The 13,780-nt window shown below is 36.0% G+C and overlaps 1 protein-coding gene across 4 annotated transcripts in view; it reads right to left on the reverse strand.

The window, feature by feature from the left end:
* The window catches only part of NBAS (NBAS subunit of NRZ tethering complex), a 344,585-nt gene that overhangs the window by 317,615 nt on the left and 13,190 nt on the right, over nt 1–13,780 (reverse strand). For all 4 annotated transcript variants that reach the window (XM_061168818.1, XM_061168819.1, XM_061168817.1 and 1 more), the window contains 2 exons: nt 2,620–2,753; nt 604–737 (listed from right to left, as the gene is read on the reverse strand). In XM_061168818.1, the coding sequence (XP_061024801.1) occupies nt 604–737; nt 2,620–2,753 (268 nt within the window). The remainder of the gene's footprint in view (nt 1–603; nt 738–2,619; nt 2,754–13,780) is intronic.

The following is a 13,780-nucleotide window of genomic DNA, read 5'->3' on the forward strand; positions in this document are numbered from 1 at the left end:
TCTATAAGTCCATTAATGTAAATCACTAGAACAGGTAAAACTAATCTATGATGGAAAAAAATTATAAACAGCAGTTGCTCTGAGGGTGGGTGTGGACAAAGATTTACTGGGAAGAGGCATGAGGGAACTTTCTAGCATGATGGTAATGTTTTGTATCTTGACAGGGGTTTGACTTGCACAAGTGTATGCATTCGTCATAACTCACTGGCTGGTACACTTAAGATCTGTGCACTTCACTGTATGCAAATTTTATTTCAAATAAAGGAAACGATAAGCAAATATTGAACTTGAATTAATGAACTTTAATTAATGATATGCATGCTAAAGTATATATGTACTGACTGAAATATATTAAAAAATAGAACTGATTAATGGTCAGATAGAAAGATCAAAATACAACACAGCAAGTATAGTAAAATGCTAAATAGAATTTAAGTGGAGGTATAGGAGAGTTCACTATAAACGTCTTTCAACCTTCCTTTTATATTTGCAATTTTTCATAATAAAATGCTAAAAGGAAAAAAAAAGCACCAAAATCTGACACTAAAGCAGAGAAATAAACATTATTTCAAACAGGGCATCCCAAATAAAGTGCATTTTTACCTTACAAGGTAGCTTCTAAGTTCTCCTCGGTAATTGATGACCAAGAGTTCTGCAGACCACTGTGCACTTGCTTTATACTCTAAAAATATCAACCCAGCAATGGCATAGCTCAGATCACCTGCTAAACTAGATGCCTGTGAAAGAGGAGGAAATTAAGTTACTAAAAAGATACTAGATAGAAGTTAACATATGTATAATTGAAGGATATTCAAGACACTAGCCTTGCCAGGTATCCTTTAAGTAAGATAGCCCAGAATTGATCGTATGTGAAGAATCATGTAAGCTAAAGTGCCTAGAACTAGATACCCAACTCTAGACCAGCCCTCCCCCAACCACAGGCTGGAACCACAGCAGTCTCTTTGGGTGAGATGCTCACCTAGTAGGTGAATTTCTGTTCAGACTATACTTCCATTGCAAAAAAAGAAGAAGAAAAAAAAACTAATGCTATCATTCCGCCTCAAAGAGTTCTAAGATACAGAATTCAGACATAAGCTCTCAAATGTTAATTTCCACTGCCAGTAGTAACCAATGCTAAAAAAAAAAAAAGAAAGAAAAATGCCTCCAGTTACTTCCATTTGCCTAATCAGCAATTTAAAGGGAAGGACACTTAAAACACTCGCTCAATGCCAGCCTTTTTCTATCAACTAAATATCAGGCTATATTTGCTAAAGATCTGGAGGGCATGTGTACCTTAGTACACATAATGAAGCACATAATGAAGTTTACCACCCTGAATGGCTCCTCATTGTCTAGAACCACTCAATAAAACAGTGTAGCCACATGTAGCTACTGAACACTTGATACATGGCTAGTCCAAATTGAGATATGCTATAAATATAAAAATACACGCCAAATTTCAAAGACTTAGTACCAAAGAAAGAATGTGAAATATTTCATTAATCATTTTTACACTGTCATTTCAACATGTAATCATTTTAGATATGTTGTAATAAATAAAATATATCAAATAAATTTCACCTGTTGAACTTAATGTTACTAAAAAATTTTAAATTACACACGTGATCACATATATAGCTCATATTACATTTCTATTAGACAATGCTAGTCTAGAAAATAGTAACTCAACCTACTTAGTTTGGTTCCCCAGAACTTCTATAACAGGAGCCCAATGTACTTTTTCAAGTTTTTCCACGCATTTCTGAACAAAAATCATTCTCTATATCCTTGGTTCTCACGCCTAGCTTCTCATTAGAATCAGCTGAAAGACTTGAAACATTATTAAAGTCCAGGGCCCACTCAGATCAATTAAGGCAGACTCTCCGTCGGGGGAGCCTGGGCAACCCAGCAATTTGTTTAGTTTTTCTTTTTCTTTTCTTTATAAAGCTTTGCAGGTGATTCTAAGATGCAGCCAGAGTTAGAACCACTGCCCCTTTATTTTGTTCACTTGAGGAAGGAGGATACAAAGAGCACGAATTCCTAAAAGAGACACTAATTAACTGGATTACCATGGGAAAAGTCATTTCACTTCCTCACAATTTATGCTCTCTAAACTGTAAAATGAGGATAATAAGTACCCAATCTACTCAAAGGGTGTTGTGAATATTAAACAGGAATGTATATCAAAGTCATTAATAAAGTACAAAGCACTATACAAATATAAGTTATTACCACCATTAATTTTTTTCTCCACTCTCCATTTCAGTTTCTATCCCTAAAGGGTAACAAATTCTAACTCCTCCCAGGCTGGTTCTGTTGCAAAGGCCCATTGATTTCTTTCCTTCACTGGAACTTTACAACAGCTTTCTGCACCTCTATTTAGTATTTACTTACTACCATCTTATAATAATGGTAGATTATGTCTGGATAGTGCATTACAAAATGCAAAGAATAAATATTTAACGTATAGATCTCTAACTAGATCTAAGCATCTTAAGTTCACAGCTTATTATTCTGATTTACATTTATAGTTCCTCTCTCATCACATTCATTCATTCAAGTACCTATACATGAAAGGTAGTCAAAAAAATATGTTTTCAGTTTAAGGTATGTACATACCGGGATTATAACAAAGAGTTCACTTCCCATGAGATCAAACACTCTCACGGTTCCCGTGCTTTCAGCATAGGCCAGCAGGGTGCAGTCGTAACTCCACGCCACACGTCTCCACTGGGGTTTTGGGTCTTTTGGAACTAGAATGAAAAGAAAAGAAGTGCTTTTAACATTATCAAGATAGTTAATACCTATAGTTCCTGCAGCTAAAGAGAGTATTCAAGTACGACATCATTTCCTAAGGGTCTCTAAAACTCCTGTTCAGTAGAAAAGAACAGCTCCCAAAAAGCCACTTCAAGTAAGAGTGGGAAATGTAAACCGTGACAAGCCTTGCCCCACTTACTTGAGAAGCAAAGTCTACTGACACCAGTGGTCTGCTGAATGCTGAGCAAGCCCTCATCTGGTAAAGGCTCAGGAATGATATACCTCAAAATACTTATGAAATTACGAGAGATCAAAAGCATAAAGATTAAGCAGAAAACTATTCCAATCCAGTGAGTTAAGTTCCTCCAAAAGCAAAAAAAAAAAAAAAAAACCTGAAAATTTCGACTGAGATCTTTTAAATACATATTTCAAATATAGATGATAAAGAAAAACAAAGTGGGATTATACTGACACAGAATTAGAAAGAGAAAAGAATACATATGTATATTAGGCAACTAAATCAGGAACTGTTCTCAATCAATTACACAATTATAAGATTTTGAGAATCAACACCTTAATAATCCGACAGCGGTATTTTCTTCTGTTCTGAATTTTTCAGTACAACAATAGAAAGGCTACCAGCTGCAAAAGAGAAAGGGGCTGTGAAACTCTAAACTGTTTTAGGTTTGTCTGAGGTTTCTGATGTTTCCTTTGCTCCTGTTTCCCCTTATTAGAATCCCAGAACTGAAGAGCCAGGTAGGACCAGTGCCTTCCCTTTACCAACAAAAATTACAAATGATTAGGAGCCTCAAGGTGACACCAGGAGTCACGATCAGAACAAACCCAGAACGTAAGCATGCTGCCTTCCCGTGCAGTGTGCACTTCATTACAACACACAGCCCCTCAGACAGAGCCTGGATTTAGCCTGAGGATTACTGACTCAGAAATGTTTCTGAAATGTATTGCCTTCTCTCTATTCCTCTGCTAATATCGCAATTCAGGCTTCATCATCTCTGGCTTAGACTCTCATGACAGCCTCCTAACGGGTATTCCCACCTTCAGGCTCTTCCCCTCTAATCCTTTCTCAATAGTATCCGAAGTTATCTTTGTAAGACAGAAAGATAAAGAGGTCACATCTTTCCCCTGCTTTAAAATCCCTAATGTTTATCCATTTCCAACAAAATCAAGTCCAAACTCCTCCATATACATGAAAGGCCCTTCACCAATGGTCCCATCAGAGCTTTCCAATTCACCTCCCGCCCTTCCTCCATCATACACCTAATAACCCACCAATAACACAACCACCTGGCAAATAAACCATGCATACTCCAGTCTGTGTCTTTCATGCACATTGCTGCCTCTACCTAGAATGTTCATCTCCAACGCTAATCCAAGGGTACTTGTTTGTTCAACCATCTGTGGTAACAAACTGTCACCTCTTCCTTCTTTGACACTCTTCAAAATTGACTGCCCTCCTCTATGTGGCCAAATATGCTGTACAAAAGTCTCTCATAGTACTTATCACATCAGACGATGTTGTTTACATGATTATTTCCCCCACAAGTCTCTGAGACAATGTCTTACTCAACACTGCCATCCCAGGACCTGGAACAGAAAGTGATTAACGTTTCACTAATGAGCAAAGCCCCAGCCTCTCAGAAAAATCTATAGTAATGGAGCAAGGTAATGCTAAGGGTTTACCGTTCCTCAGGGACTAACAATTAAACGTGAATTATATAACTGGTCTTCTCTCCACCTAACAGAGGTACTGTAGAATTTAAACCCCCCTCATCTCTGCAATATATGTAAAATATGTTCTGTATATGGGAAAAGTATACCAGATGTCAATGAGTTTCTTCATTTTGACTATTTTTCAAAGGTAAAAAGCATGCCAAAAAAAGCCAAGAGAGGCCCCTGAACACAGGAGGGTCTAGGGAATTTTATTAAAGCCTAACGAAATACTGCATACACTTTGGAAAAGCAAGTTTTTAAAGGTGGGAATAAAATGAAGAAAAAGATCAGTTCTCTGTCCTCAGCTTTAAAAAACAATGAAACTTGGAAGTAAACCTAAGCACAAAATGATAAACAACACAATACTTCAAGACCCACAAATACACAGATGCTACACAAACACCAGCAAGAGGACAACTTAATGCCCTGAAAAATATTCATGTTCTAAAGAAACACAGCAACATGTTTCCACTGTCTCTGTTTCACCTGCGATAACATCTTTCCTCTTCATTTTGATAGGAGGATAAATAGATTTAGGTACTACCTTCTGTATCTGTCTGAAGTAAGTTCCACCTGAAGGGACTTTGTTTTTACCATTACTTCCAGTTATAACCAGCAGCTCCAGAAAACTCTGCATGTGTTTTGACCCAGATAAAGATATGTTTTCATTACAAGAGAAGATTTCACATAACAATGTGAAAGTAAAGACATTATCATCAGATTTTTCCAGCACCCTGTGTGGTTTTGGAGAGGAACGAACAGCACAGGTTTGTACAAAGCCAGTGTCAACGGAGTTTTCTGAAAAGTATTCAAACAGGCTGATGATAAAGTTAACCAGCAGTGTGACAACTGCCACGTTGCTGGTGAAACCACTGACAGCCGCGCTCATCCTGCACTGGCTGTGGCTGTCAGTTTCCACCTGCCCCACGGCCGAGCTTGCTTCCACCTCAGAGCTCCGGTGAGCCCTGTCTGCTCTGCCTGGAATACTCTGCCCCGAACCTGTCCCTGGCTCCTTTCCATCTTTCATGTCTCAATTTAAATCTTGCTTGCTTAGGCAGTGTTCTCCGACCACCCTGTCTAATCAGCCTCGAGGCCCCGTTGTTCTTCTCCATGCCAATGATTTCATGTCTTTCACAGCTCTTATCCCAGATCAGTATATATTTGTCTACTTTTTATTGTCTGCCTTACGCATTAAACTATAAATTCCAAAATGTCAGGTGCTGTGTCCGTATTGTTCATAACTTTATCACCAGCATTTCGCACTCGGCTGGGACACAACAGCACTCAAGTGCTAAAGGAGCACACGTCAATCCAGTGCTCATGTACCCCAATTAGAAATGGAAAAGGGAAAAAATTACAAATAAGGAACACCGGGTTTTATTCTCAGTGCTGCCATAAAACAGCTGGGTGTGACCATGGGGCGATCACCAAGGGTTCAATGAACACTCTCTCCCAAACATTCTTTGACTTTTACGTCAAGAACCAGTGAGCAAGACCAAACTAGTGGGGCTAGAAGCCATGCAGAGGAGCTAAATATTTAAATGTTTGAAATTAAGGTGTTAGTAGAAGATATGAGAAAATGTTTACAATCCTAGAATAAGAAAGGGGAAAGCATACAAAACTTGGAAGTTACAAAGGAAAATAAAATGACAAATGCAGTTACCAAAAAAAAAAAAAAAAAAAATGCTCCACGGAAAAAAAAGACACTATAACACCTTTAAAAGACAAATGGATTGGGAAAGATATTTGCAACATATATGACAAAGGGTAACATTCATACTATATAGAAATAATAAGGAAATAGTCAAGTAAGGAAATAGTCAATAAGGAAAAGTCAAATAATCCAAGAGGAATATAGTCAAAAGGATACGATCTAACAATTCACACACAAAAAAAATAGCAACTTAACATATGCCCTACCATATAACTAAACATATGCAAATTGGAAATGAGATGCTTTTTTCCCTCTGCCTAACCTGATGAATATTTTAGAAATAGGTGACATATGGTGCTGACAATGGAGAAAAGAAATAGCTTTATAATCATACCTTTTACATGGTTGTATAATAAGTATAACTTTCAGGAAGGAAATATGGCAGTAGCTACATTTTGTACACTACACCCATGGACAAACAGGATGTCTTTTCCAGTGCTGTTAGAGGGGGAAAGGGACAAAGGTGGGAAGAGAAAGAATAAAACAAGCCGCCGTACACAATCTAAATTTCTACGAAGAGGGCAATAGATAAATAAAATGTGGTTCACATTCTCACAATGGAACGCTGTGGCTTCATTTAAAAGACTGGATGGATTACACCTGTGCACACTGACTGGGAACGACATCATCATTACAGTAAGTGCGGGAGCAAGCTAAAGAACAAAATACATAAGATGATCTTGTTTTTTTACCTAAAAAAAGTCAATCCATCTAGGTACAGGTTCATATAAGCAAAGAAGGCTTTATATTAAACCATTAATATAAGTCTCTATGAAGAATGCAAACTGAGCAGATAAAACAATCTTTTTGTTACTTCTGCATTGTTTGAATTTGTTCAAAGTATGTACTGCTTTTGTAATTAAAAGAAAAAAAAAAAACCCAGAGTAACTAGTTTCAGACTACGCCACCCACCATAACCTAAAAAAAGAGACTAAGTTAGGAAATTTTATTTGAATTTTAAATAATGTCCATAAATTTTGCAAATGTGATGAAATCTATGAATCCACTGATCTTAGAGGCTCAATAAACCTAAAGCAGGATAAACTAGAAAAAAATCAAGTCACATGATAACCAAATTTCTGAAATCAATGATAAAGAGAAAATCTTAGAAGCAGCTAGAAAAAAAAAGACACATTACCTACAGAAACAATAACAGCAATGACTGCCGATTTCTCATCAAAACAATGCAATGATATCTTTAAACAGCTGAAAGAAAAAAAAAGGTCAACCTGGAATTCTATATCCAGAGAAAATATTTTACAAAAATGAAGGCAAAAATCAAAGATGGTTTCAGACCAACAATAAGCGAATTTATCAACAGACCTGCATTACAAGAAATATTAAATAATTTCTTCAAGTTGAAGGAAAACACTATCAAATGGAAAGTTTTACAGAAAGAAAAAGTTGAAAAGTAACAGAAATGGAAAATAGAAGGAAAAATAAAAGATTTACCCTTGTTTTTTAATTCCTTAAAAAGTTACTTGACAAAAATTATAATATAAATAATATATTGTGGCAGTTTAGCATTTATAAAAAGTTTGACAACAGTACAAAGGAATAGGAGGGAATGGATGTACACTGTGTAATAAAATAATTTTTAAATGCACATTGTAAACCCCAGAACAAATGCTAAAAGGAAACAGAGAAGAGATAGGACAAATAGAAAAATAAGAAGGTAAAATCTAACCAGTCCAGTAATTGCATTAACTGTAAATGTTCTATTAATCTCCAAAATATACAAGCAGCTCATGCAGCTCAGTATCAAAAAAACAAACAACCCAATCCAAAAATGGGCAGAAGACCTAAACAGACATTTCTCCAAAGAAGATACACAGATTGCCAACAAACACATGAAAGGATGCTCAACATCACTAATCGTTAGAGAAATGCAAATCAAAACTACAATGAGGTATCACCTCACACCGGTCAGAATGGCCATCATCAAAAAATCTACAAACAATAAATGCTGGAGAAGGTGTGGAGAAAAGGGAACCCGCTTGCACTGTTGGTGGGAATGTAAATTGATACAGCCACTATGGAGAACAGTATGGAGGTTCCTTAAAAAACTAAAAATAGAACTATCATACGAGCCAGCAATCCCACTACTGGGCATATACCCTGAGAAAACCATAATTCAAAAAGTGTCATGTACCACAATGTTCATTGCAGCTCTATTTACAATAGCCTAAGTGTCCATTGACAGATGAATGGATAAAGATGGGGCACATATATACAGTGGAATATTACTCAGCCATAAAAAGAAACGAAATGGAGTTATTTGTAGTGAGGTGGATGGACCTAGAGACTGTCATACAGAGTGAAGTAAGTCAGAAAGAGAAAAACAAATATCGTATGCTAACACATATATATGGAATCTAAAAAAAAAAAAAAATGGTTCTGAAGAACCTAGGGGCAGGACAGGAATAAAGACGCAGATGTAGAGAATGGACTTGAGGAAACGGGGAGGGGGAAGGGTAAGCTAGGATGAAGTGAGAGAGTGGCATGGACATATATACACTACCAAATATAAAATAGTTAGCTAGTGGGAAGCAGGCGCATAGCACAGGGAGATCAGCTCGGTGCTTTGTGTCCACCTAGAGGGGTGGGATAGGGAGGGTGGGAGGGAGACGCGAGAGGGAAGAGATATGGGGATATATATATATATGCATAGCTGAGTCACTTTGTTATAAAGCAGAAACTAACACACCATTGTAAAGCAATTATACTCCAACAAAGATGTTTAAAAAAAAAGTAAATGTTCTAAACATTACAATTAAATGACAGAAATTGTCACACTGAAAAAAAAGCATGACTCAAATTATATGCTTTCTATAAGAGATGTACATTTAATACAGATAAATGAAAAAGAAGAGAAAAAAATATGTCATGCAAATGCTAATCATAAAAAAGCTAGAGCAACTATAATGATATTAGACAAAATAGAATCCAGGACAAAGAGTATTACTGGAGATAGAAAGGGACATTCCATCACAGTAAAGGAGCCATTTCATCAATAAGACAAAATAATATGTGTAGGCACCTATAAACTAGAACCCCTAAATACATAAAGACTGATAGAACTAAAGGGTAAAATAAAATACACAATTATATTTGGAAATGTCAACCCTCCTCTCTCAGGAAATGACAGAACAGCTAGACAGAAAATCAGCATATATAAAAATTTGAACAGCTCTAACCCAACTGAATGTAATTAACATTTGTAAACCACGATACCTAAAAACTGCACCATATGCAAGAATCAAATTCTTTTGAAGACAGACCATATGCTGGGCCATAAATCAAGTCTCAATAAGTTTAAAAGGTTAAAATCATATTGAATATGTTCTCTGACCACAACAGAATTAGATATCAATAACAAAAATGCTTATATTACAACAAGCTTAAATGCTTACAGAAGAAAAAAGGTTTAAAGTCAGTGATCTAAATTTCCATATTCCATCTAGACAAATATAAGCAAATTAAATCTAGTAGGCAGAAGAAAGGAATAATATAGATAAAAGCAAAAATCAAAAGAAAACAACAGAAAAAGAAATCAAAACCTATTTTTATTGAATATTAATAAACTGATAAAACTCTGGCCTGACTGATCAAGAGAAAAGAGAGAGAACACAAATTACCAATATCAAGAACAAAAGAGGGACATTACTACAGGTCTGACAGACAATAAAAGGATAATAAGGAAGTACTACAAACAACCTTAAGCCAATATATGCTAAAATTTAGGGGGAAATTCCATAAAAATAACTGGAACTGAAAGAAGAGGAAATTGAAATTTTAAAAAGCTTTATATCTATTTTAAAATTTTAATTAGGAATTAAAAACCTACTCACAAAACTCCAAGTTTCACTGGTGAATTCTATCAAACAATTAAGAAATAATTCCAATTTTACACAAACTCTTGCATAAAACAAAAAAAGAAGGAACACTTGTCAACTCATTATTTTGAGACCAGCGCTACTCCAATACCAAACCAGAAAAACATTACCAAAAAAAAAAAAAAAAAATCTATAAACCAACAGCTCCATGAACATAGATGTAATAATCTGCTACCTATGTTATACACAATTACCTGCACAAAGGCCTCATGATGGTTCTACCTTGCTTGTGAAATCAAGTATAACACTGAGGTACTTACTCCTCAGAGATCAAATTTATAGGCACTTTCTGGATAATCTGGATGATTGGGAGTCCTACATCTTAACACTCAGGAAGTTATCCAGTAAAAAAAAGATAAAAAAAGATACTTCGGAAAGTTCTTCTTGAACTTCAACCTAAAAGACTTAACAATCTATCTTTAAGTGAAGAAAGCAGATTATAAAACATTTTACTTTCACAGAGCATATCTACAGTAACAAGCACTTACAGAAAAATGTCTGAAAGGACAGATCATGAGATGTTAATAGTACTTATCTCTGGATAGTATGCTTATTTTTATTTTCTACTTTTTGCTCATTCTTAGTTTCTAAAATTTTTACTGAGAATGTGCATTATTTTTTCAACAGGAAAAAAATGTATTAAAAGTTATGAGAAGAAATAGTTACCATATAACCTGAGGCTCCTGAATCACAGTTCAAGAATGAAATGTTTCATTTCAAACTCTGGGTGCTTCAAACAGTCTGTGCTTCCCAACCTTTTTCATGTCAAGACACACGTAGAATATCATGTTTGTATGGCACCTATGGGTAAATTGATGAGGTTGCTGGAAACTGGAGGCAACCAGCCTGAGCTCACGCTGTCAGAGGGCCACCAGGCCACTGGGGGGCTGATGGGACCTCAGCCCACCTACACTAGGCAAGCTGCTGCTCAGCATTAGGAAGCTCTGGTTTATGGTATCTCAAAATCAGAAATACGAGAAAAACCTCCTGATTAACATAGTACAGCTCTGAAAATGTCTAATTCCATGTGCTATTTTTAGGTCACTATTCAAGATAGAAAGAGAAGACTGAATTACTATTTATGGCCTGGCAAACATAGCCAACAAGTTGCAATCCACATTTAAAATATCCTCAAACAGCATATATTTTATAAAACAATAACTGAAAAATACCAAAGTGGAACCAAATAGCTCCTATTTCAGTTTGCAGACTACGATATGTAGTTTCAAAAACGCATTAACAACAATCCGGCTCCTTCTCTCCAGGCATACACAGGAAATATCATTTGGCATATGAGAGTTATTCCCATAAAGATGAGTTAGATAATAAGCAAATGATCACTACCTCACATTACATGAAATGGAAAGAAGCCATTAATGCAGCATGAAAGTCATAAATCCACACATTCAGAAGCCAACAAAATAAAACATCAGTTCTCAAAGCATTATTACCTCACTCATGCTGCCACATTAACTGTACACAGTAAAAGCTCTAACAAATATTACAATTTGTGTAAAATACAGAAGGGTTAATCTTCCCAATTTCATGTTCACTTACAGATTTCTCAGTTTACTTACTGATTCAGAGTAGGGTCTAATGTCAAAGCTCAAAGGGGCTGTCTGTCTGAATCACTCCAACATCTGAGCACACTTCTCAGAAGCCCACTGCAGGCTCCCCAAGCCCTCACCCAACAAAAGGGAAGCACTGGGAAAAAAGGCAATTGAATACCCCCAAATTATTCTTCTCGGAACTTCTTGATCCTTATACATTATTTAAGCCAAGCCTGGTCCACTTTAATAAGTGCTGGTGAAAAAACTATAGGAAGCAAATTCAGAAAATGCTAAAGCCCCAAGGTTTAGAAATTCACAAAAACTACTCCCCTTCGATTTATTTTCAAAAAGATACTAAGAAAACATGGCTTCCTACCTACCCTTATTGTTCTAATTGTGGTATGTATACACACTTGTGTACAACAGGAATAAAAAACATGAATATCATGACAATTACCCATAAACTTATATATGTCCATATATATATACATACTACATACATATATATGTATGTAGTATGTATATATATACTCATACATACACAGACACTCATGAACTTACAAAATTAACTCACAAGAAACAAGCAAATATACTTTTTCATAGATTCATTCATAAAAATCTTTTTAATAGTCCCCAACTACCATTATCCACTTGATATGGTCAAAAACTGTGTGCCTGCTATGTGTCAGACACCATGCTAGGCACTAAGAATGGAAAAAAAAAAAGTTGAGTAAGGCAGAAGTCCTGCCTTCAATCTAATTAGGAATCAAACAAGCAAGTCAACAATTTAAAAAGGAAAGATTAGGCTAAGTGAAGTGACATAGGTACAAAAAGTCCTACAGAAACATTAAGAAAAATGCACAAATCATGAGGAAGAGGGCAAGAAAAAAAAAGGTTTCCAAAAAAAGCTGATGCTTGAACTAAAACATGCAGAACTAATTAATTAAATATAAAGGTGGGAGCTTCTAGGCTAAAGGAACCATCTGTACCAAGGCATGAAAAGTACAATGGGGATGGAAAACTGCAAGCTACTTTATACTAGATCATAGGACGTATGGCAGGGGTATCTTACAGGACAGACACAGGCTGACTCGTGTCCTGAACTAGAAAATATGAACTGCATTCTATAGTCAACAGTGAACAATTGAAAGATTTTAGGCAGAATAACAGTACTAGTAACAGTAATAATAGCTTAATGCCTCCTAAGTACTTAATACGTCAGACATCATGCTAAGAGCTTTATATATATTAGCTCACATCATTTTTCCACAACCCATTCTATAGGATTTTGCCTCTATTACAGATAATTGAGGCTCAGAGGGGTAAAGTAACTTGTCCAAGGTTAATATTTAGGAAGCAGTGGAGCCAGACTTGAAGGGTAATCTTGAGAGAATTCTCAATGAAGAATGATCAATTTGACAAGCAGGGTAAAGTATTGATAAGTGAAGGGCATATAGAAGAAAACCTTGTCAGGAGACTGTTGCAAGAAACCAAGTAAAAAAATGTTAAGAGCCTGAACCAGGGCTGTGATGGCTGAAGTGCACGAGCAGGAAGCAAGAGCCATTTAAACAATTCCCAGGACGTGGTGAAGTTAAGATAAGGTGAGGCTTCTCCACTGTGTCACTCAGCGTAAGTGCACTGAATTATTTCTCTCTCTCTCCCCTGATAGACTATAAACCCTTAAATCTAGGTAACCTGTGTCTTATTCCTCATTGTAAACAGACTGCCTAGGATAATAGTGTCTGGCATATGGTGGCAACTAAATAAATATTTGTCAAAGTAAGAAAGAAGGGAGAGAAGGAAAAAGAAGAGAAACTGTCTAGATTTTTGGCTTGGTACAGATAATGGTACCACTGACCAGGGTACTGAGGGAGCAGCGTTCTCCAAGTAACAGAACAGAAGGAACAGATTTTAAGAAGGGGAGGTAAATTTATAAAAATATGTAGGAAATTTCACATTTGCTTTTAAGCGACAATATACACTATATGTAAAGCTAACTCCATAAGAACTCTATTACTAGTTTGTCCACTAGTATACGTGGAACTGTATAAGAATAATGATTCTGACATACTAATAGAATTAATATCACCATTTATATGGGACTGAAAACATTTTTAAAATATTTGATTTTT

This window comes from Eubalaena glacialis, chromosome 14, assembly GCF_028564815.1.
Source record: "Eubalaena glacialis isolate mEubGla1 chromosome 14, mEubGla1.1.hap2.+ XY, whole genome shotgun sequence".
Classification (NCBI taxonomy): Eukaryota; Metazoa; Chordata; class Mammalia; order Artiodactyla; family Balaenidae; genus Eubalaena; species Eubalaena glacialis.